The 22019-nt window shown below is 38.6% G+C and overlaps 1 protein-coding gene across 1 annotated transcript in view; it reads left to right on the top strand.

The window, feature by feature from the left end:
• Window positions 1–22019, top strand: part of DCHS2 (dachsous cadherin-related 2) — a 277604-nt gene that overhangs the window by 153624 nt on the left and 101961 nt on the right. Inside the window, exons 4-7 of the mRNA XM_030926304.1 lie at window positions 13609–13845; window positions 15348–16364; window positions 19128–19315; window positions 20646–20745. Coding sequence (XP_030782164.1) covers window positions 13609–13845; window positions 15348–16364; window positions 19128–19315; window positions 20646–20745 — 1542 coding nt within the window. The remainder of the gene's footprint in view (window positions 1–13608; window positions 13846–15347; window positions 16365–19127; window positions 19316–20645; window positions 20746–22019) is intronic.

Here is a 22019-nt window from a genome sequence, read left to right as displayed (position 1 = left end):
TTGAAATGACAACAAAAGATTTAGAATATTCCATATACTTAGGTGATAAATCAGCAGCAGGAACTAAGAGGATTGGCTCTAATTTTAATGAAGTTCTAATGTGCGTAAACTATTAGCAAACAGCATTGCATGCTACAGAAACAAATATTTTGTGAAAGGAAGAGTCAATGTGGCAACCTTCATTGTTGTCTTATTTTAAGAAATTGCCACAGCCACCGCCACCTTCAGTAACCACCACACTGAAAAGTCAGTACCCATCTACATTGAGGCAAGCCCCTCCACCAGCAAAAAAATCACCACTCACTAAAATCTCAAATGACCGTTAGCACTTTTTTTAGCAATAAAGTATTTTTAAATTAAGATATATACGCTGTTTTCTTTAGACTTACTGTTATTGCACACTGAATAGGCTGCAACATAGTATAAACATAACTTTTTTATGCAATGGAAAATCAAAAAATTTCTATGTCTCACTTTTTTTGCAGTATTGGCTTTATTGCAGTGGTCTGGAATAAAGCCCACAGTATCTCTAAAGCCCTTCAAGTTCAAAGACAAGTGAATTTACCAATTGTGTTGATTTCTTTTGATGGTTATATTTAGTTGAGTATAATGCTTTCATTTAATAAAAAAATTAAAATAAAAAAGACTAAACTTTTGGGCTTCTGGAAATAATTAACCCAAGGATTGAGCACTTTCAGACAGGAACTAATTCTGTCTGATATTACCAGGAGGATTAAGGTAAAAACATGGTAGGTTTAAGTGATTAGCCTGTGGATATGCACAGAAAACAGTGGAGTTTCTGATGTAATTGAAAAATTACTTAGAGACTAGCAATTGAGGGACAGGTTTTTTATTCACACAATATTTATAATCCCATTATTACACAGGAATTTTTGATAGATCAGCATATTATATATAGCTAGATATGTGTGTATGTATGTATATATATGAATGTATGTGTATATATACGAATGTATGCATTAAGATACATATACAGTATATAGAGTGATGGTCTCTACTTCTAAGACTTCTGTGAAATGAAAAATGGAGGAATATGATAACAGGCATTTTCTTTTTAAAACCTAGTGGAAAACTGAGATTTCAGAGATTTATCTTGTATGGTGAGGTGCTTATAGGGCAGTGTTTTGAAATAATTGAAAACTTTTTTTTTTTTTTTTTTAAATGGAGTCTCGGTCTGTCGCCCAGGCTGGAGTGCAGTGGTATGGTCTTGGCTCACTGCACGCTCTGCCTCCCGGGTTCATGCCATTCTCCTGCCTTAGCCTCCCGAGTAGCTAGGACTACAGACACCCGCCACCACACCTGGCTAATTTTTTTGTATTTTTAGTAGAGATGGAGTTTCACTGTGTTAACCAGGATGGTCTTAATGTCCTGACCTCGTGATCCACCCACCTCCGCCTCCCAAAGTGCTGGAATTACAGGTGTGAGCCACGACGCCCCGGGGAAAACTTTTTTAAAATTATTAACAAGGCACTTCCCTTTGAGAAGTGAGGTTTGCGATTCTCCCCCTACATAAATTCATTTCTTTGAGTGGCTACCATATGCAAGGTTCTAAGCTAAGCCCTCTTCATAACAGCTAACATTTGTGTAATGTTTCACTGTTTACATACAACTTTAAATTTTGTTATCTCCTGCTCACCTATAACTGACAGCTCTTATTTGTCTTTATTGATATTACACTTAGTTACTGATTGGCTTGTATACATTGTTTAAGGGTAAAGATTCTTGAAAAGGTTACATTTGTATAACTCTCTATAATTGATGTCATGTCTCAATTTTTCTTCCCTTTTCCTTTCCTTCAAATTTATTTGATATTATGGCAACTAAAATGGACATTCATCAGTAAAATGTTGTTAAGATAATAAAGTTAATTTTGCTTCATGGACTAACATTCTAGGTGGTATCAAGGATAAAATAAGTGATATGTTGCTTCTTGCTCCCCATTGTCAAATCATCGGGAACCTCAAAAACTATTATTAAACTGTCTCAGTTAAAAATGCCAGTTTGGGGATTTGGAGGGGGATAATTAGACACCAAATAGTTCTACCAGAGATAATACTTTTCAGTAGCAGAGTGAATATAGTATAGATATTAATTTTATTAGACTTCACAATTTGCCATATGTTACTGGGACACACCTTAGTAATTTGAGTATTTGAAACATTATTTTTCATGTTCAGCTTATAGAGACAGGTTCTCTAGAGTTTGTTTATTGTAACCTCAGGGATTGATTTAATGGAAATGACTCCCTTAAATATCTTTATTTCATGGTTCTGAAATTTCCCTGATATTCATTCTTGAAACATTTTGTTGAATAAGAATCCTATTTTTTTTTATTATTATACTATAAGTTCTAGGGTACATGTGCATAATATGCAGGTTTGTTACATATGTATACTTGTGCCATGTTGGTGTGCTGCACCCATCAACTCGTCAGCACCCATCAAATCGTCATTTATATCAGGTATAACTCCCAATGCAATCCCTCACCCCGCCCCATGATAGGCCCCTATGTGTGATGTTCCCCTTCCCGAGTCCAAGTGATCTCATTGTTCAGTTCCCACCTATGAGTGAGAACATGCAGTGTTTGTTTTTCTGTTCTTGTGATAGTTTGCTAAGAATGATGGTTTCCAGCTGGATCCATGTCCCTACAAAGGACGCAAACTCATCCTTTTTTATGGCTGCATAATATTCCATGGTGTATATGTGCCACATTTTCTTAATCCAGTCTGTCACAGATGGACATTTGGGTTGATTCCAAGTCTTTGCTATTGTGAATAGTGCCGCAATAAACATACGTGTGCATGTGTCTTTATAGCAGCATGATTTATAATCCTTTGGGTATATACCCAGTAGTGGGATGGCTGGGTCATATGGTACATCTAGTTCTAGATCCTTGAGGAATCGCCATACTGTTTTCCATAATGGTTGAACTCGTTTACAATCCCACCAACAGTGTAAAAGTGTTCCTATTTCTCCACATCCTCTCCAGCACCTGTTGTTTCCTGACTTTTTAATGATTGCCATTCTAACTGGTGTGAGATGGTATCTTATTGTGGTTTTGATTTGCATCTCTCTGATGGCCAGTGATGATGAGCATTTTTTCATGTGTCTGTTGGCTGTATGAATGTCTACTTTTGAGAAGTGTCTGTTCATATCCTTTGCCCACTTTTTGATGGGGTTGTTTGTTTTTTTCTTGTAAATTTGTTTGAGTTCTTTGTAGATTCTGGATATTAGCCCTTTGTCAGATGAGTAGATTGCAAAAATTTTCTCCCATTCTGTAGGTTGCCTGTTCACTCTGATGGTAGTTTCTTTTGCTGTGCAGAAGCTCTTTAGTTTAATTAGATCCCATTCATCAATTTTGACTTTTGCTGCCATTGCTTTTGGTGTTTTAGACATGAAGTCCTTGCCCATGCCTACGTCCTGAATGGTACTACCTAGGTTTTCTTCTAAGGTTTTTATGGTATTAGGTCTAACATTTAAGTCTCTAATCCATCTTGAATTAATTTTCGTATAAGGAGTAAGGAAAGGATCCAGTTTCAGCTTTCTGCTTATGGCTAGCCAATTTTCCCAGCACCATTTATTAAATAGGGAATCCTTTCCCCATTTCTTGTTTCTCTCAGGTTTGTCAAAGATCAGATGGCTGTAGATGTGTGGTATTATTTCTGAGGACTCTGTTCGTTCCATTGGTCTATATCTCTGTTTTGGTACCAGTACCATGCTGTTTTGGTTACTGTAGACTTGTAGTATAGTTTGAAGTCAGGTAGCATGATGCCTCCAGCTTTGTTCTTATGACTTAGGATTGTCTTGGCAATGCGGGCTCTTTTTTGGTTCCATATGAACTTTAAAGCCGTTTTTTCCAATTCTGTGAAGAAACTCATTGGTAGCTTGATGGGGATGGCATTGAATCTATAAATAACCTTGGGCAGTATGGCCATTTTCACGATATTGATTCTTCCTATCCATGAGCATGGTATGTTCTTCCATTTGTTTGTGTCCTCTTTTATTTCACTGAGCAGTGGTTTGTAGTTCTCCTTGAAGAGGTCCTTTACATCTCTTGTAAGTTGGATTCCTAGGTATTTTATTCTCTTTGAAGCAATTGTGAATGGAAGTTCATTCATGATTTGGCTCTCTGTTTGTCTGTTACTGGTGTATAAGAATGCTTGTGATTTTTGCACATTAATTTTGATTCCTGAGACTTTGCTGAAGTTGCTTATCAGCTTAAGGAGATTTTGGGCTGAGACAATGGGGTTTTCTAAATATACAATCATGTCATCTGCAAACAGGGACAATTTGACTTCTTCTTTTCCTAACTGGATACCCTTGATTTCTTTCTCTTGCCTGATTGCCCTAGCCAGAACTTCCAACACTATGTTGTATAGGAGCGGAGAGAGAGGGCATCCCTGTCTTGTGCCAGTTTTCAAAGGGAATTTTTCCAGTTTTTGCCCATTCAGTATGATATTGGCTGTGGGTTTGTCATAAATAGCTCTTATTATTTTGAGGTACGTTCCATCAATACCGAATTTATTGAGAGTTTTTAGCATGAAGGGCTGTTGAATTTTGTCAAAAGCCTTTTCTGCATCTATTGAGATAATCATGTGGTTCTTGTCTTTGGTTCTGTTTATATGCTGGATTACGTTTATTGATTTGCAAATGTTGAACCAGCCTTGCATCCCAGGGATGAAGCCCACTTGATCATGGTGGATAAGCTTTTTGATGTGCTGCTGAATCTGGTTTGCCAGTATTTTATTGAGGATTTTTGTATCGATGTTCATCAGGGATATTGGTCTAAAATTCTCTTTTTTTGTTGTGTCTCTGCCAGCCTTTGGTATCAGGATGATGTTGGCCTCATAAAATGAGTTAGGGAGGATTCCCTCTTTTTCAATTGATTGGAATAGTTTCAGAAGGAATGGTACCAGCTCCTCCTTGTACCTCTGGTAGAATTCAGCTGTGAATCCATCTGGTCCTGGACTTTTTTTGGTTGGTAGGCTATTAATTATTGCCTCAATTTCAGAGCCTGCTATTGGTCTATTCAGGGATTCAACTTCTTCCTGGTTTAGTCTTGGAAGAGTGTAAGTGTCCAGGAAATTATCCATTTCTTCCAGATTTTCTAGTTTATTTGCGTAAAGGTGTTTATAGTATTCTCTGATGGTAGTTTGTATTTCTGTGGGGTCGGTGGTGATATCCCCTTTATCATTTTTTATTGGGTCTATTGGATTCTTCTCTCTTTTCTTCCTTATTAGTCTTGCTAGTGGTCTGTCAATTTTGTTGATCTTTTCAAAAAACCAACTCCTGGATTCATTGATTTTTTGGAGGGTTTTTTATGTCTCTATCTCCTTCAGTTCTGCTCTGATCTTAGTTATTTCTTGCCTTCTGCTAGCTTTTGAATGTGTTTGCTCTTGCCTCTCTAGTTCTTTTAATTGTGATGTTAGAGTGTCAATTTTAGATCTTTCCAGCTTTCTCTTGTGGGCATTTAGTGCTATATATTTCCCTCTACACACTGCTTCAAATGTGTCCCAGAGATTCTGGTATGTTGTATCTTTGTTCTCATTGGTTTCAAAGAACATCTTTATTTCTGCTTTCATTTCGTTATGTACCCAGTAGTCATTCAGGGGCAGGTTGTTCAGTTTCCATGTAGTTGAGTGGTTTTGATTGAGTTTCTTAGTCCTGAGTTCTAGTTTGATTGCACTGTGGTCTGAGAGACAGTTTGTTATAATTGCTGTTCTTTTACATTTGCTAAGGAGTGCTTTACTTCCAATTATGTGGTCAATTTTGGAATAAGTGCGATGTGGTGCTGAGAAGAATGTATATTCTGTTGATTTGGGGTGGAGAGTTCTATAGATGTCTATTAGGTCTGCTTGGTGCAGAGATGAGTTCAATTCCTGGATATCCTTGCTAACTTTCTGTCTCGTTGATCTGTCTAATGTTGACAGTGGAGTGTTGAAGTCTCCCATTATTTTTGTATGGGAGTCTAAGTCTCTTTGTAAGTCTCTAAGGACTTGCTTTATGAATTTGGGTGCTCCTGTATTAGGTGCATATATATTTAGGATAGTTAGCTCTTCCTGTTGAATTGATCCCTTTACCATTATGTAATGGCCTTCTTTGTCTCTTTTGATCTTTGATGGTTTAAAGTCTGTTTTATCAGAGACTAGGATTGCAACCCCTGCTTCTTTTTGTTCTCCATTTGCTTGGTAGATCTTCCTCCATCCCTTTATTTTGAGCCTATGTATGTCTCTGCACGTGAGATGGGTCTCCTGAATACAGCAGACTGATGGGTCTTGACTCTTTATCCCGTTTGCCAGTCTGTGTCTTTTAATTGGAGCATTTAGTCCATTTACATTTAAGGTTAATATTGTTATGTGTGAACTTGATCCTGTCATTATGATATTAGCTGGTTATTTTGCTCGTTAGTTGATGTAGTTTCTTCCTAGCCTCAATGGTCTTTACATTTTGGCATGTTTTTGCAATGACTGGTACCGGTTGTTCCTTTCCATGTTTAGGGCTTCCTTCAGGGTCTCTTGTAAGGCAGGCCTAGTGGTGACAAAATCTCTAAGCATTTGCTTATCTGTAAAGGATTTTATTTCTCCTTCACTTATGAAACTTAGTTTGGCTGGATATGAAATTCTGGGTTGAAAATTCTTTTCTTTAAGAATGTTGACTATTGGCCCCCACTCTCTTCTGGCTTGTAGAGTTTCTGCCGAGAGGTCTGCTGTTAGTCTGATGGACTTCCCTTTGTGGGTCACCCGACCTTTCTCTCTGGCTGCCCTTAGGATTTTTTCCTTCATTTCAACTTTGGTGAATCTGGCAATTATGTGTCTTGGAGTTGCTCTTCTCGAGGAGTATCTTTGTGGCGTTCTCTGTATTTCCTGAATTTGAATGTTGGCCTGCCCTACTAGGTTGGGGAAGTTCTCCTGGATGATATCCTGAAGAGTGTTTTCCAATTTGATTCCATTTTCCCCCTCACTTTCAGGCACCCCAATCAGATGTAGATTTTGTCTTTTTACATAATCCCATACTTCTTGCAGGCTTTGTTCATTTCTTTTTCTTCTTTTTTCTTTTGGTTTCTCTTCTCGCTTCATTTTATTCATTTGATCCTCAATCGCTGATACTCTTTCTTTCAGTTGATGAAGTCGGTTACTGAAGCTTGTGGATTTGTCACGTATTTCTCGTGTCATAGTTTTCATCTCTGTCATTTCATTTATGACCTTCTCTGCATTAATTATTCTAGCTATCAATTCTTCCACTCTTTTTTCAAGATTTTTAGTTTCTTTGCGCTGGGTACGTAATTCCTCCTTTAGCTCTGAGAAGTTTGATGGACTGAAGCCTTCTTCTCTCATCTCGTCAAAGTCATTCTCTGACCAGCTTTGATCCGTTGCTGGCAATGAGCTGCGCTCCTTTGCCGGGGGAAATGCGCTCTTAATTCTTGAATTTCCAGCTTTTCTGCCCTGCTTCTTCCCCATCTTCGTGGTTTTATCTGCCTCTGGTCTTTGATGATGGTGACGTACTGATGGGGTTTTGGTATAGGTGTTCTTCCTGTTTGATAGTTTTCCTTCTAATAGTCAGGACCCTCAGCTGTAGGTCTGTTGGAGATTGCTTGAGGTCCACTCCAGACCCTGTTTGCCTGGGTATCAGCAAAAGAGGTTGCAGAAGGTAGAATATTGCTGAACAGCGAGTGTACCTGTCTGATTCTTACTTTGGAAGCTTCCTCTCAGGGGTGTACTCCACCCTGTGAGGTGTGGGGTGTCAGACTGTCCTTAGTGGGGGATGTCTCCCGGTTAGGCTACTCAGGGGTCAGGGACCCACTTGAGCAGCAGTCTGTCCGTTCTCAGATCTCAACCTCCGTGTTGGGAGATCCACTGCCCTCTTCAAAGCTGTCAGACAGAGTCGTTCGCGTCTGCACAGGCCTCTGCTGCTTCCCCTTTTGTTGTTTAGCTGTGCCCTGTCCCCAGAGGTGGAGTCTACAGAGACAGGCAGGTTTCCTTGAGCTGCTGTGAGCTCCACCCAGTTCGAGTTTCCCAGCGGCTTTGTTTAGCTACTTAAGCCTCAGCAATGGCGGGCGCCCCTCCCCCAACCTCTCTGCTGCCGTTTCAGTTAGATCGCAGACTACTGTGCTAGCAATGAGGGAGGCTCTGTGGCCGTGGGACCCTCCCGGCCAGGTGTGGGTATAATCTCCTGGTGTGCCCATTTGCTTAAAGCGCAGTATTGGGGTGGGAATTACCCGATTTTCCAGGTGTTGTGTGTCTCAGTTCCCCTGGCTAGGAAAAGGGATTCCCTTCCCCCTTGCGCTTCCCAGGTGAGGCAATGCCTCGCCCTGCTTCAGCTCTCGCTGGTCAGGCTGCAGCAGCTGACCAGCACCAATTGTCCGGCACTCCCCAGTGAGATGACCCCAGTACCTCAGTTGAAAATGCAGAAATCACCGGTCTTCTGTGTCGCTCGCGCTGGGAGTTGGAGACTGGAGCTGTTCCTATTCGGCCATCTTGCTCCGCCCCCCAAGAATCCTGTTTTTAAGGAAATGTGCTCTGCAATCATTTCTAGAGGCCCACATTTTAATGTCCAATCTTAGTTTACACTATAGTTTACAAGTTTCCTTCATAGTTCTAAAAAAAGTTAAATAAATAACCAAATATATCTTCTTTTTCTGAATACCTTTAAAATGTATTTTTTCATTTACAAAGTTAACATATTATTACAAATTTTTAAACTATAAGAATGTAAGAAGTAAAAAGTGAGCTTCTCATAATCTCAACACACAAAGATGACTTCCCTTGACAGTTCCTATCCTTTCATATTTTTCAGTATGCATAGTTCTGTGTGTACACACATCGTGTTTGTGTTAGTGTTTGTAATCATACTTTACATAGTGTTCTGTAATCAAATGTTCTCAGCAGGTTTTCGTGAAGTTTTCTTTTACATTAAATACAGATATTCCATGATTTTAAAAATGTTTGGCTGGGCGTGGTGGCTCACACCTGTAATCCCAGCACTTTGGGAAGCCGAGATGGGCAGATCACAAGGTCAGGAGTTCGAGACCAACCTGGCCAATGTGGTGCAACCCCTCTCTACTAAAACTACAAAAATTAGCTAGGCGTGGCGGTGGGTGCCTGTAGTCCTAGCTACACAGGAGGCTGAGGCAGGAGAATCGCTTGAATCCGGGAGGCAGAGGTTGCAGTGAGCCGAGAGCACACCACTGCACTCCAGCCTGGACAACAGAGTGAGATTCCATCTCAAAAAAAAGTTTGTATTTGATTATGACTTTTATGTGTTAACTTGAATAGTCCATGAGATGCCCAGATAGCTGATTAAACACTGTTTCTGGGTGTCTCTGTGAGTGGGTTTTCATTTGAACTGGTGAACTGTGTAAAGCAGGTGGCCCTCCCTAGAATGGGTAAGTCTAATTCATTGAGGGCCTGAAAAAAGAACAAAAAGGTGGAGGAATGGTGAATTTGCTCTCTGCCTAACAGCTTGAGCTGAGACATCAGTCTCTTGCCCTCAGTGCTTCTGGCTCTAAGGCCACCAGACCCTGACTAGAATCTACACCACTGATTAGCTGACTCTCAGGCTTTCAAACTATACCATCAGCTTTTCTAGGTCTCCAGCTTGCAGATGGGTGAACATGGGACCTCTCCGACTTCATAATCTCAGCCAATTCCTTAACATAAATCTCACTTTATATCTATCTATTAATGTCTATCTGTCTATCTCTATATGTAGATATGAGAGATATAAGACCTATAGATATCTGTATCTACACAGAGAGAGATCCCATTAGTTTGTTTCTCTGGAGAATCCTGGCTAATACGTGCAGTACTGCCATTATTTTTTTAAGCACAATGGATTGATAACATAGACTCACTTTTGCAACTTGTTTGTCACATAAAGTGTAGCATGTAAAATCTTTCTAGATGAAAACCTGTATTTACTTTATTTTGATGTTACATAGTATTCTAATGTATTGATATACCACAATAGAGTGAACCATCCATTCTTTTCTTGATGCATATTGAGGTCGTTTTCAGTGTGCCAAATGACATCCTCTTGATTTATTTCTGTGTACTTACACAAATATATGGTAAATTTCCACGTTATTGAATGTGAACAATTAGAATTTTGATAAATATCACCAAAATGCCTTTTGGAGAATGTACATAAATAACAACCTGTTATTAACTCTGGATATTATCACTTAAATATTTTAGGAAAACAGAGAGGTAAAAATGAGGTAGTGGTTTTAATTTTGCATTTTCATTATTATTAGTGATTTTGAGCAGTACTGTATTTATTAACATTTTATTGTTTCTTATCTAAACTACCTGTCCTTATCCACTGCTAATCTAACTTTCAGTTATTTTCCATTTTGTTTACAGAACTCTCTTCTCCTTATGTCTAGTAAATTGTTGTTTATATATTTTCAGAATGTCTTTTAATTTTATTTATAAATCATTGAGTAAACTAATGAGTAAATGAGGGACTGATATAAAATATTAAAAACTGGTAATTAAGTAAGACATGTTAAGTTCATAATAGGCACATGTACCCAAGCTGCTGTGGGGTCATAGAATAGTGGTAGATACAGCTAAGTGGAGAGAAAAAGAAGGCCAGCTGTACCAGATGAAACTTGAGCTGTGTTTTAAAATATGACTAGAGGCCAAGCGCAGTGGCTCACACCTATAATCCCAGCACTTTGGGAAGCCAAGGCGGGCAAATCATGAGGTCAGGAGTTCGAGACCAGGCTGGCCAACATGGTGAAACCCTGTCTCTACTAAAAATACAAAAATTAGCCGGGCATGGTGGTGTGCGCCTGTAATCCTAGCTACTGAGGAGGCTGAGGCAGGAGAATCACTTGAACCCAGGAGGCAGAGGTCACAGTGAGCCGAGATCATGCCACTGTACTCTAACCTGGGCGACGCTGCGAGACTTCATCTCAATAATAAAAATAAAATAAAATACGACTAGAAATTGTTACGTCAAAGAAGATGAAGAAGTTGTTCTGGGAAGAGGATGCAGCAATCCAGGTGGAAGACAGCAAGGTCTTTTCTGGAAATTACAAATTGTTCACTTTGCCTAGAGGAAAAGTTACTGTACAGAGAGCTATGACACAGAGAGCTATGAGATGGGGTTACAGAGAGGGAGGGGGCCATTGTGAATGGCTTGGTATGTTAAGATAAGGCATTTGAGCTTTACCCTGAAAACTTGGGGAGTCATCGATGTGTCTAGATTTGAATTTCAAGACAACTAGTCTAATACAAATATAAAAATAGTTCAGAAGGAGTCAGTCGGGATGCAGGAAGACCAGGTTGTGTTGAGGCAGACAGTAAGTTTTTCATTGTTATAATCATCAGGGGTCAACATAAAATCTTTTAAAATGTCTCTGGAATTGGAATTTAGCAGTAGCAGTGGAAGAATATATACCTGGCGAGTGGGGATGGTTGCAGTAGAGAGACTTTTCCTTTTCTTCTGTACACATTTGCGTATATTCAAGTTTTATTTTTCAATCAATCCGAGACTTTAATACTAAAGCAATATTTTTTTTTAAAACTGTACCAGTAACAGATGGGAAAGATCTGACTTGGAAATTTTTGTTATAAGTACTGAGTGCTTTGACGGACCATCAAATCAGTCTGAAACCGAATGTGAATATGGCTACTAAAAGCTGGTGTAGTAATAGTTGGTTACATTAGTATTTTATAGTATTCTAATAAACAGTGTTTATACTCTGCTTTGTAACAGTATAATTGTATCTGGAAGCAAAGTTTGTTCACTTTGGGTGTCAAAATTGAGATGATCATCTTGGACCATGTTTAGGAGAAAGAACTGTGAGAGAAATGACTTAAAATCATATTAGGTAAGGAATAATTAAAGAAAATGGTTATATATGTATGTATATATACATATATATCACAAAATTGTCAAAGTTGTACACCTTAAGCGTATGTAATTTTATTGGTCAACTATACCTCATTAAAGCAGGGAAAAAAGGAAAATGAGGATGTTTAGAGCAGGCCAAGCAAGATATTTGATTTCAGTAAATAAGAATATTTTATTAAATTCCTAATAGAAATAGAAACAAGAAATTGAAATTGCAAGAGGGCAGATTTTTATACAAAAAAGGAAGAAATCAAATGGATGTCACCTTTTAATGCCTAGAAACTGATATCCCTGATGTTTTTGTCAACTTCTCCTAAACTGGCAAAGACTGCAGTATTCATTAATTTCACTAATTGTTATGGCCAGTTGTACATGATGAATTCCATAAAGGCCAGCCATTTGTTTGCAAATTCTTTTAATAAGTTTGCATACATTTTTCTCATTAAATAAAACTAACAGATTCATTTTGTAAGTTGATTGCATTAGATCTGTTTTCAGGTTTTTAAACTAGTACACTAAGTGGTAGTATTAATAATATTAAATAATTCAATTTGTCAGTATTACCAAATCTCTTCCCAACTTAGCCATAAATACCTTCTCTCACATACTCTACATACATAAGCCTAAGTTACCACTCTTGTCCCCATTGTCTTTACATTTGCTGAAGTTTTGTTGTACACAGCTATTGTATTATTTCTTCTCATCAACAAAGATGGAGTAGAGTCAGTCAAAAAAGAGAGCTACCCTACACAGTCTAGTTCAGGGTAAACGTCAAACATCTCAGAAGATAAAATTTTAGTTTCATCCTGTAGACTTGGGATTCTGACACTTGATCAGGTTGTAATCACCCTGCAACCCCGTGCTAGCCTGCATTGGAATACACTGAACTATGGGATATAATCTGTTCTTCTGTCATCTTGGGCTGGTGATATGGTAAGGCCTAAGAAAGACAACACAATTTATGTTTTTCTAGTGCCTTTATATACTTCTAAAATGTCTAATGTTTTAGCTCTAGGAAAATATTGCTTACCTAACATAATTTGGGCATTGTTTTGCAAATATGGTCAAGTTTTTTGGTTGGCAAATACATGTATCAGTTCACCTCCAGAGAACAGAACCAACAGGATGTATGTGTATGTGTGTGTGTGTGTGTGTGTGTGTATGAGGAGATTGATCACAAGGAGTTGGCTCATGTGATTATGAAGGCTGGCAAGTCCCAAGATCTGCAGGGTGAGCAGATCCACCAACCTGATCCAGGAGAGCTGTCAGGGTCGCTTCAGTCTCGGTCCAAAGACCTGAAAACCAGGAGAGCCAATGGTATAGTTGGAGGCTGAAGACCAGCAGCATTGAGACCTAGGAAGAGCCAATGCTTCTGAGTCTGAAGGCTGGAGAAGAACCAGTGCCCCAGCTTGAGAGCAGGAGTCATTCTCTCTTCGTCAGCTTTTTTGTTCTATTCAGGCCTTCAATGGATTGGGTGAGGTCCACCCACGTTAGGGAGGATGATCTGCTTTATTCAGTCTACAGATTTAAATGTTAATCTCATCCAAAAACACCCTCACACACACTCAAGATAATGTTTGATCAAATGTCTGGACATCCTGTGGCCCAGTTAAGTTAACGTATGAATAAAACATCACAATACGCTTAACAGACCAGGTGTTCCTATTGCTCATCAGTGTTTATTGCATGTTATCTGTTTACCAATGTTTTATTTTCCCTACCCAGGAATTATTTACTTAACATCACCTCTTAGTCATTTGGAATCTACCTCACTTTCGTTGATGGTTTCTGCTCAAGACCGTGGTGGGCTCACAGCTGTCATTAATGCCGAAGTCACCATACACATTTTCCAGACAACTCTGGCACCTGCTGAATTTGAAAGGCCTAAGTACACTTTCTTAGTTTATGAAGATGTGCCTGAAGATAGTCCCATTGGAACAGTGAAAGCAAGAGAGCCCCTGAGTAAGTACTTATTTCTTATGCTGCATGGAAGTCCATTATTGGAACATTTCTTGTTTTTTCCTAGGCAGTACAATCTTGAATAATCTTTTTCTTCTTTCCATGCAAGTCAAAACAAGGGAGATAACACAGCCTGTGGCTTGCTCTTTGTTCCTCCAACATTGTTTCTGTCCATCGCACAATTTTTTTTTCTGATCACAAAAATAATAGGCATTTGTAAAATAATGTTTAAAACAATACAGATTATAATATACAAAGTATATGTCTCCTATAACCCACTCACCAAAACACACACACATACACACTCACACACAATTTACAAGTTTTTGACAAAAATGCATCTTTCTGTATTTGTTGTTGTAGAGCTTCTTTCCCCACTTAGTATATACTGAGCAACTTTCCAGATAACGACGTCATTCTGTCTCCCTAAAAGACAGTTGTATAGTATTTCAACTTAGGAAGGAACAGGAGGGGACCAGGAGGAGGACAAGCTCTTTGGAGAGGTAATTCATTTCTAGGAATTTATCCTTCAGAGGTTCCTCTACAAGTGTGAAAAAGTCACACACGGCTATTTGCTCAAGTACTATTTGGACTAGCAAGATTTTTGTTTGTTTGTTTGTTTCTTGGGAATATCCGTAAATTTTTTTTTTTAATTATTATACTTTAAGTTCTAGGGTACATGTGCATAACGTGCAGGTTTGTTACATATGTATACTTGTGCCACAAGATTTTTTAAATCATTCAAACTGGTAGCAAATGTAAACATAAAACATACCTAAGTTGAAATACTATACAATCTCTATGGAGAGTATTTTCCCTTCATAGGTAGATATAACAGAGAAACATCGACATAAGTTTAACTTGACTTCCTCAAATATATAAAAAAGGTATCCGAATTATTTTCTGAATATCTTTCCCTTTTAACTAATGTAAGAAGGATAAAGGAAGATATGAAACCTATGCCTTGCTCTTTACCCTTTGGACATTCTTTTCGTACCCCAAAAAATTCTCAAAACCACGTGTCCGCTTTTCAGCAGGCTTTGGAGAGCAGAGGAAGTAAGACATTGCACAGTAGTCTCTGTAGATGGAAAATATACAATCACGCGTCCTTAACGATGGGAAATGTTTTGAGAAATGCCTCATTAGAAAATTTTGTCAGCATGCAGACGTCACAGAGTGTACTCACACAAACCTAGATGGTGTGGCCTACCAGACACCTAGGCTAAATGTTATAATCCATTGCTCCTAGGTTACGAACCTGCACAGCATATTACTGCACTTAATACTGTAGGCAGTTGTACCCCAAAGGTAAGGATTTATGTATGTGAACATAGAAAAGGTACAATAAAATACGGTGTCAGAATCTTACAGAACCATCATAATATATGTGGTCCATCATTGGAGTGTCATTAGGCAGTGGATGACTGTATTAATATTTCAATTTCTAAGTTTCCAGCGGGTCCACCCTTTTGACATACAGTGGTTGCCCCCTCTCTCTTTTTCAGACTCCTCAGAACCCATCTTTTACAGGATTTCTTCTGGTGATCTCGGCGGAAAGTTCTCCATTCACCCTTGGCTGGGCACTATTCGCACCCGGAAGCCCCTGGATCACGAGACGCAGCCCGTGGTTGTGCTCACCGTGCAGGCGCAGCTCGGCAGCGCCCCAGCCTGCAGCAGCACAGAGGTCAACATAACTGTCCTGGATGTCAATGACAACCACCCAGCGTTCCTCAGGACCTCGGATGAGATTAGAATATCGCAGACCACGCCGCCTGGCACAGCCTTGTACCTCGCACGTGCGGAAGACAGAGACAGTGGGCGGAACGGACTCCTCCGATACTCCATCTCCAGCCTGCAGCCGGGCGTCTTTGCCATCGACAGAGTCCTGGGGCTGCTGTTCCTCAACGGCAGCCTGGGCGCGGGCGAGCACCGGGAGCTCACGCTGATTCTCAGGGCCGAGGACCAAGGCGTGCCTCCTCGGGCAGCCCTGCTGGTGCTGACAGTCGTTATCGAGAAACGCGAACACAGCCCATCCTGGACTTTCGAACATTTGGTCTATCAAGTGGAAGTCAGTGAGTCTCTCTCACCGACGACACAAATACTGCAAACACAGGCGCACCCACTTGGCCCCCAGCGTGCAGCCTCGCCGCTTAGGTACTCGCTGGAACCTAGCATAGACTCTGCTGTGTTTGGAATCCGCCCTTACACGGGCTGGATTTATTTGCAGCGACAGCTTGACTATGAATCCACCCAAACATATAATTTTAGAGTGTTTGCTTGGATCCCCGAGGACGGATTGTTGCAAAATGTGAGCACTACAGTCACTGTTCGTGTCCGGGATGAGAATGACAATTCCCCCACCTTCTTGCATGATGTGTTGTTTCTGAAAGTCGAAGAGAGCCCTGTTCCCCAAGGTGTAATAGGCAAAATTACAGCTATTGACATGGACTATGGAAGGAATGGACAGCTATTATATTTCCTTTTGTCTGATGGAAGATTCTTCAAGATGAATCCTAATACAGGTAGCACTTCATAGTTTCCACCTATTCCTTTAAAATGAGGATTGAGTACTATTACGCTGGTCTTTAAGTAAAAATAAAAATTAAAAATTAAATAAAATCAAGATTGAGAAAACTCAAATCGTTAGGTGTAGCATTAGTGCATACATGCAATTGAAATACAGTTTTTAATAAATACGGTATTCGATTACTGTATTGTGAGATCTTAAAAATGGAGTAAAAATTGAACAGAGTTTCACCCATAATAATTAATACTTTCCTTGCATCACATCCACATCCTGCCAATATATGGTTCTTTTTCTGAACTAGAGGTACAGTCAGAACTGGATTGAATATATCCTTGTGTAAAGGCTAATTTTTTCAGCAACCATCCTTTTCCATTTGTAGACATTTTTAAAATGTCAAGATGTATTTTGTGAAATATAAATATCATCAATGTAAAGCTAGAAACGAATTCATTGGTTAAGATTTCAAAATCACTCTCAGAATATATATCTTTATTCTCATTCTGACAGGGGAACCAGAGGAAAATGGGGAATAATCACAGTGAAACTTTTGAAGTCTGAATTAAGAAATTAAAGATTAAAAGTCACTATATTTTAAAATTTATGTTGTGTAAGTTTACAGGGAGTTTATTTAATCCTTACAATGAAATATATTTATACTGCAAATACATAGCCAGGAAACTGAGACTCGGATAGCTCAAGTAGTACAGCCAAAGTCATGCAGCTGGGAAGATGAGAGGAAGCCACCTCTTTGTGCGGGTCCAGCAGACACCATCTATGTCATAACCTGGGCAGATGGTGCTGTGCCTTTAGTGGGACAGACTTTACATTCAGTTCTGATGAACTTCAAGCCTTTGTTCTCAAGCCTCTGTTCTGTGAATTAGGAGAAGGTGACCTTTCTCAGCAGATGGAGGTTTTCACAGGGCACATGACTTGCAAAGAAGGTTGCAAGCTGCCTTTCCACTCTCATTCACTCCCTATGCTGGGACTTCTTCTGACAGGGCAAAACCATACAGGTATACAGGATTGACCCTGCTTGCACTTTACTTCCATATGGCTAGTTTTCAAGGTCTTCTATTTCACTTGTTTTTTTCTTTAAAATAAGCAAACTACAGTTGATTCCCCCTTGATCTTCCCTCCCCTACAAGAAGACCAGGTGTCCATTCCTCATTTCATTGCATGGCTTTAAGCAAGTAGCTTAAGCTCAGAGCTGTTTCCTTACCATGAATACAGGAGACAATTCCTGACATGCCCTGTGCCATGCTTTGAGGGGGAAAGAGCTAAAGAGTATGAAGGGGCTTGGAAGAATATGTGCTTGTAAACTGTTCCTCCTCCCAAGGACAGCAGGGTGCAAGGCAGAGTGGAGGGTGACCTTCAGAGCCTAGGAGACACACCCCCTTTTCATCCAGTTCTCTGGACAGTCTTCCAAGTGACCAGGAGTTGAACCCCTGTGGAACCATACCCTGGTGTCGCCCATCCCCCGCTGCAGCCGGAGCTGCAGTCTTTTACATCCCCGACCTCCAAGGCTGCTGCTTATTCATCAGATTTGCTTTATGAATAAAAATCTGTTTGCCATTCAGAAGTTAAGGTCTTCAGAGGAGAATTACAGTTTGGAATTTAAAAAATGCAATTGTATATATGATCTATATTAAAACCTCAGAGTAAACACTATAAATGTAGTTTATATATTAATAGTAAACAGTTATCATAAACACTGCTCACGAATTCAGCAACTTACCTAAATGAGAATTGTCATTTTTGTTCCTTGTTTCCACTTTCTTTTTATGCAATGCTATTTTATTTGTATTAAGATGAAAAAAGTTTTTAGCCATAGAAATGTTTGTCGGTAGCTGCTTCATGCTCACATTCTCACAGGTACATTTTTTTTTCATAAATGATGAGGTAACCAATGCTTGGCAGAGCTCTCTAACAGGAGACAGGCTATTGGACCAAGTGCTTGTCTTCCCACGGTCCCTGGCAATAGGGAGAGGCAGTTAAATGTTATGCCTGGGTCTGCATGACTGACACATGAGGAAAGTTACCAAAGGTAGTGTAGCTCTAGGCAGAAATATTTGAAATAAAGCTTCTAAAGCATTAAGAGTTTTTAGGAAGTCAGTATCCATTGCTACATGTCTATTTTGTGAGATAAAAAACAAATACCTGTGTACATAAAACACAAACCATTGCCTAAGGAATATGATTTGATTTTCAGAAAGATGTGTAGCCATTATGTTAAAGTAGTGATAACAGCTGCCATTTGTGTAATCATGTATAGCTTGCACAATACTTTTAAATGTGTGATTACATTTCTTCCTGACAGTACTCCCAGGCTCAGAGGGGCCATTCCATGTCTGAGGTGGGGAAACTGGGGCCCAAATCCAGAACTTGTGTCAGAGCTAACGTGCTTTCCATCATCCTGTATAGCAGCATAAGGAGGGATAAGCAGCAGTTTTAAATCTTCTCAATCATTACTAAGTTCCCACAGAGTTTTATTATTTTTATGAATTCATTTTTTATTAGTTTAAATGATTGATGGATGATAATTTGAAATACAAAGAATAACAAATTTAAAGTGACATTTTCAGGAGCAACTTGAGAAAATTTTTTCAACAGTACCATAGAGCCAAACTACTATGTAGATGGTCTTAGAAGTCGCATGCTCGCTCAAAGCTTTGTATTTGGTTTTCCTTCTGGAAATTGTTCTGGCCGCAGTGCGCCTGGTACACAGTGCCTATGTCTTGTTCTGCTCTGTGCTCCGCAGGAGAGTTGATCAATTGGGTGGCACTGGATCGTGAGCACCGGGGACACCATCAGATGACTGTGCTAGTGACAGACCGCGGCTCCCCACCACGAAATGCCACCATGGCGGTTTACGTCTCAGTTACTGACATCAATGATAACAGGCCCTTCTTCCCCCAGTGTCTGCCTGGAAAGGAGTTACACGTGAAGGTTTGTGAAGTAACCTTGTGATGAAGTTGTAATATCTTAAGTCATTTGTTTTGAGCACCATCTTGTGGTAAAACATGTGAATGTATCACATCAGTCTTGGTGTGGCAGAGCATATTTTTTCTAGAAGACCTAGATATTGTGCACATTTTTTTAAAAAAAACTTTTGAAAAGGTAAATGAATCTATGTGCTCTTTGGCATTGTACCGCTAGTTGCTTTATATTAATAAGTGTAATTCAGCCCTTTGTATACAAACTGAATGGTGCTTCAGGATAATGCTCAGACGTGGCTTGTTTTTCCAGTAGTTTGCATGCATCTCTTTGTGCAGAGCTTCTTAAGGGCAGTTGATACATGTCTCTAAGATAGTTACTTAAGGGTAGGGGAACAACGTGTAGCTCTAAAGTGGGTAGGTGGACATCCAGAGATAGTAAAAGATGATCCTTTTGATCACATGCACAAACTTACAATTATATTTATATTATCTCATCTTTTTCATTTCTTTTTGTATGTTTTATAATATACATAATAAATTAGAATATCCGTTCATTCACATAATTAATAAATATGTTTGGACCTACTAATAATTTTTTTAGTAGATGGGTTATAATAATGAAAAGTTTAGAAGCTACTGTTCTAGAACAATTGAATTAGACATTCAAATTGTGTTCAAGTATACATATTGAACAACTCAATGAAAGTATTGAGGAGGTCACAACTTTAAACCGATCTTCTGGTTCAGCTTTAAAGAAAAATTCTAACAAAGCAAAATATTATTATATTATCATTACCCTTTTTAATCATATTATTAAAATGTCCTGTGGCTTAACTGGGCAGTTGGACTCTAAACATGTAGTTGAACTTCACATGTGCATTTCAATATTCCAGGACAGCTCCTGATAATTGATATGTCCTGTATGAGTTTTGTTTTCTGAATTAAAGGTTCATACTTATTTTAAGCATATTTTAAGCCATAGCAACCACCTTTCAAAAAATGTCCTAAGAGATGATGAATAAGAATATGCTAGAAATCTTAAAATACACCAAAAATCTAAGATTGTTTAGTAAGTTCAATTTCTTTTTCTTTTGGTCAGAATTAGTTCAGATGCCTCAGATAATTCGTTATAATTGAATAAAAGATTTAATTTGTAAGGAGGATTCTTTTCATGGACTTACACCCATATAACTTTTACATGGTATGCATTTGAATTAAATGTGGATTTAAGATAGTTTAAAATGTTAAAATGTATAATGTATTCATTCATTTAAAGGTCCACTGATATTTCTTTTTAAACTTTTGCTAACTCATTTGTAAGCTGTTTGTTTTAATGGCAGGTTCTGGAAGGTCAGCCAGTAAAAATGTTGGTTACAACTGTGTTTGCAAAGGATCCTGATGAAGGAAATAATGCAGAAGTTATATACTCAGTATCTTCAGGTAAAAATTACTGTTCATACAGGATTAAGAACTTTTAGGATTTCTGCTTTCATTTGTCAACTATCCGCTTCTGGGAAAACAGGTTCTATTTTGATTACTTAGAATGCTGTAGTTAATTTTGAAAATATACCAAGTTACAAACAAAATACATTTGCTAGTGTCAAGAGCTACTTTCAGTTTTTGAAAAATAATTTATGAGTTTAATAAAAAATCAGAGAGTGGCTTTTTACATTCCTAATAGAAACCATTCATCTTTAGTGAATAGTTTGCAATAATGTGAAGCACAAATTTACTTTTGTTGATAGGAAAGTGTTAGGGGATAAGAATTGGTATTAAGTATGATTAAGAGTTCCAAGCATCCATGAATCTTTATGAAGACTAAATACTTGTAAGGTCAGAGTAAATCATGCCTAGAAAATGTCACATGTATATATATATATGTGTGTGTGTGTGTATGGGGAAAGTTTATTGAAGTGGGCTTACTATTATGCTTTCTGTTGGAACGTGCAGGCCTCAGATTTTTTCAAGTTATTTACTTTAGTTGGCATTGTGTTTTATATCACTTTAAAAGACATTTGGTGCTTTGTCATGTTTGATACCAACATAGGACATAGGAAAAAAGAGATAACATTGTCCTTACCCACAGATAATTTGATTATCTTCCTTGAAAACCCAAGAGATGCTATGGGCAACCCTTTGGAATTAATAAAATAGCCAATTTTCTGGGAACAATGTCAACATATGAAACTCACTGGTATTTTTAAAACTTACGAGTTTCCAAAGATCTCATTCACTATGGTGAATTCACAAAGAAAATGAAAGGGTGTAGGGGCATATCTACTGTGACGCTAATGAAGCTTAGTTTTGGGGTATTTTACTTGCATAGGCTCCCCAGGGAGAGGGGAAAGTGGAAAATTTATTTTTCTTACGGAGGGCCTCTCAAACTCTACAAACTTCAAAACAATACAAAGAGGATCTCTCTATTAGGGGCATAGAAAAAATTCCAGTATAACTTGTACAAAACTTTCATACAGAAAAGTAAAAAATATTAATGAAGGACATAAAATAATGAAATGAAAAGCTGTATCATGTTCTTGCTTGGGAAGACTCAATATCCTAAAGATGACAGTTCTTAACAAAAATATAATTATTGATTCAGTGTGATTTCAATCAAAATTTCAATGAGGCTTTGATAGAATTTGACAAGCTGACTCTAAAAGTCATGTGGAAGAGCAAAAGACAAGGAATAACTAAGACAATGTCCAAAGAACAAG

Source organism: Rhinopithecus roxellana, chromosome 2, assembly GCF_007565055.1.
Source record: "Rhinopithecus roxellana isolate Shanxi Qingling chromosome 2, ASM756505v1, whole genome shotgun sequence".
Lineage (NCBI taxonomy): Eukaryota > Metazoa > Chordata > Mammalia > Primates > Cercopithecidae > Rhinopithecus > Rhinopithecus roxellana.
Note: the sequence above shows the minus strand (reverse complement) of the source record. Positions and strands in the feature narration are given on the sequence as shown.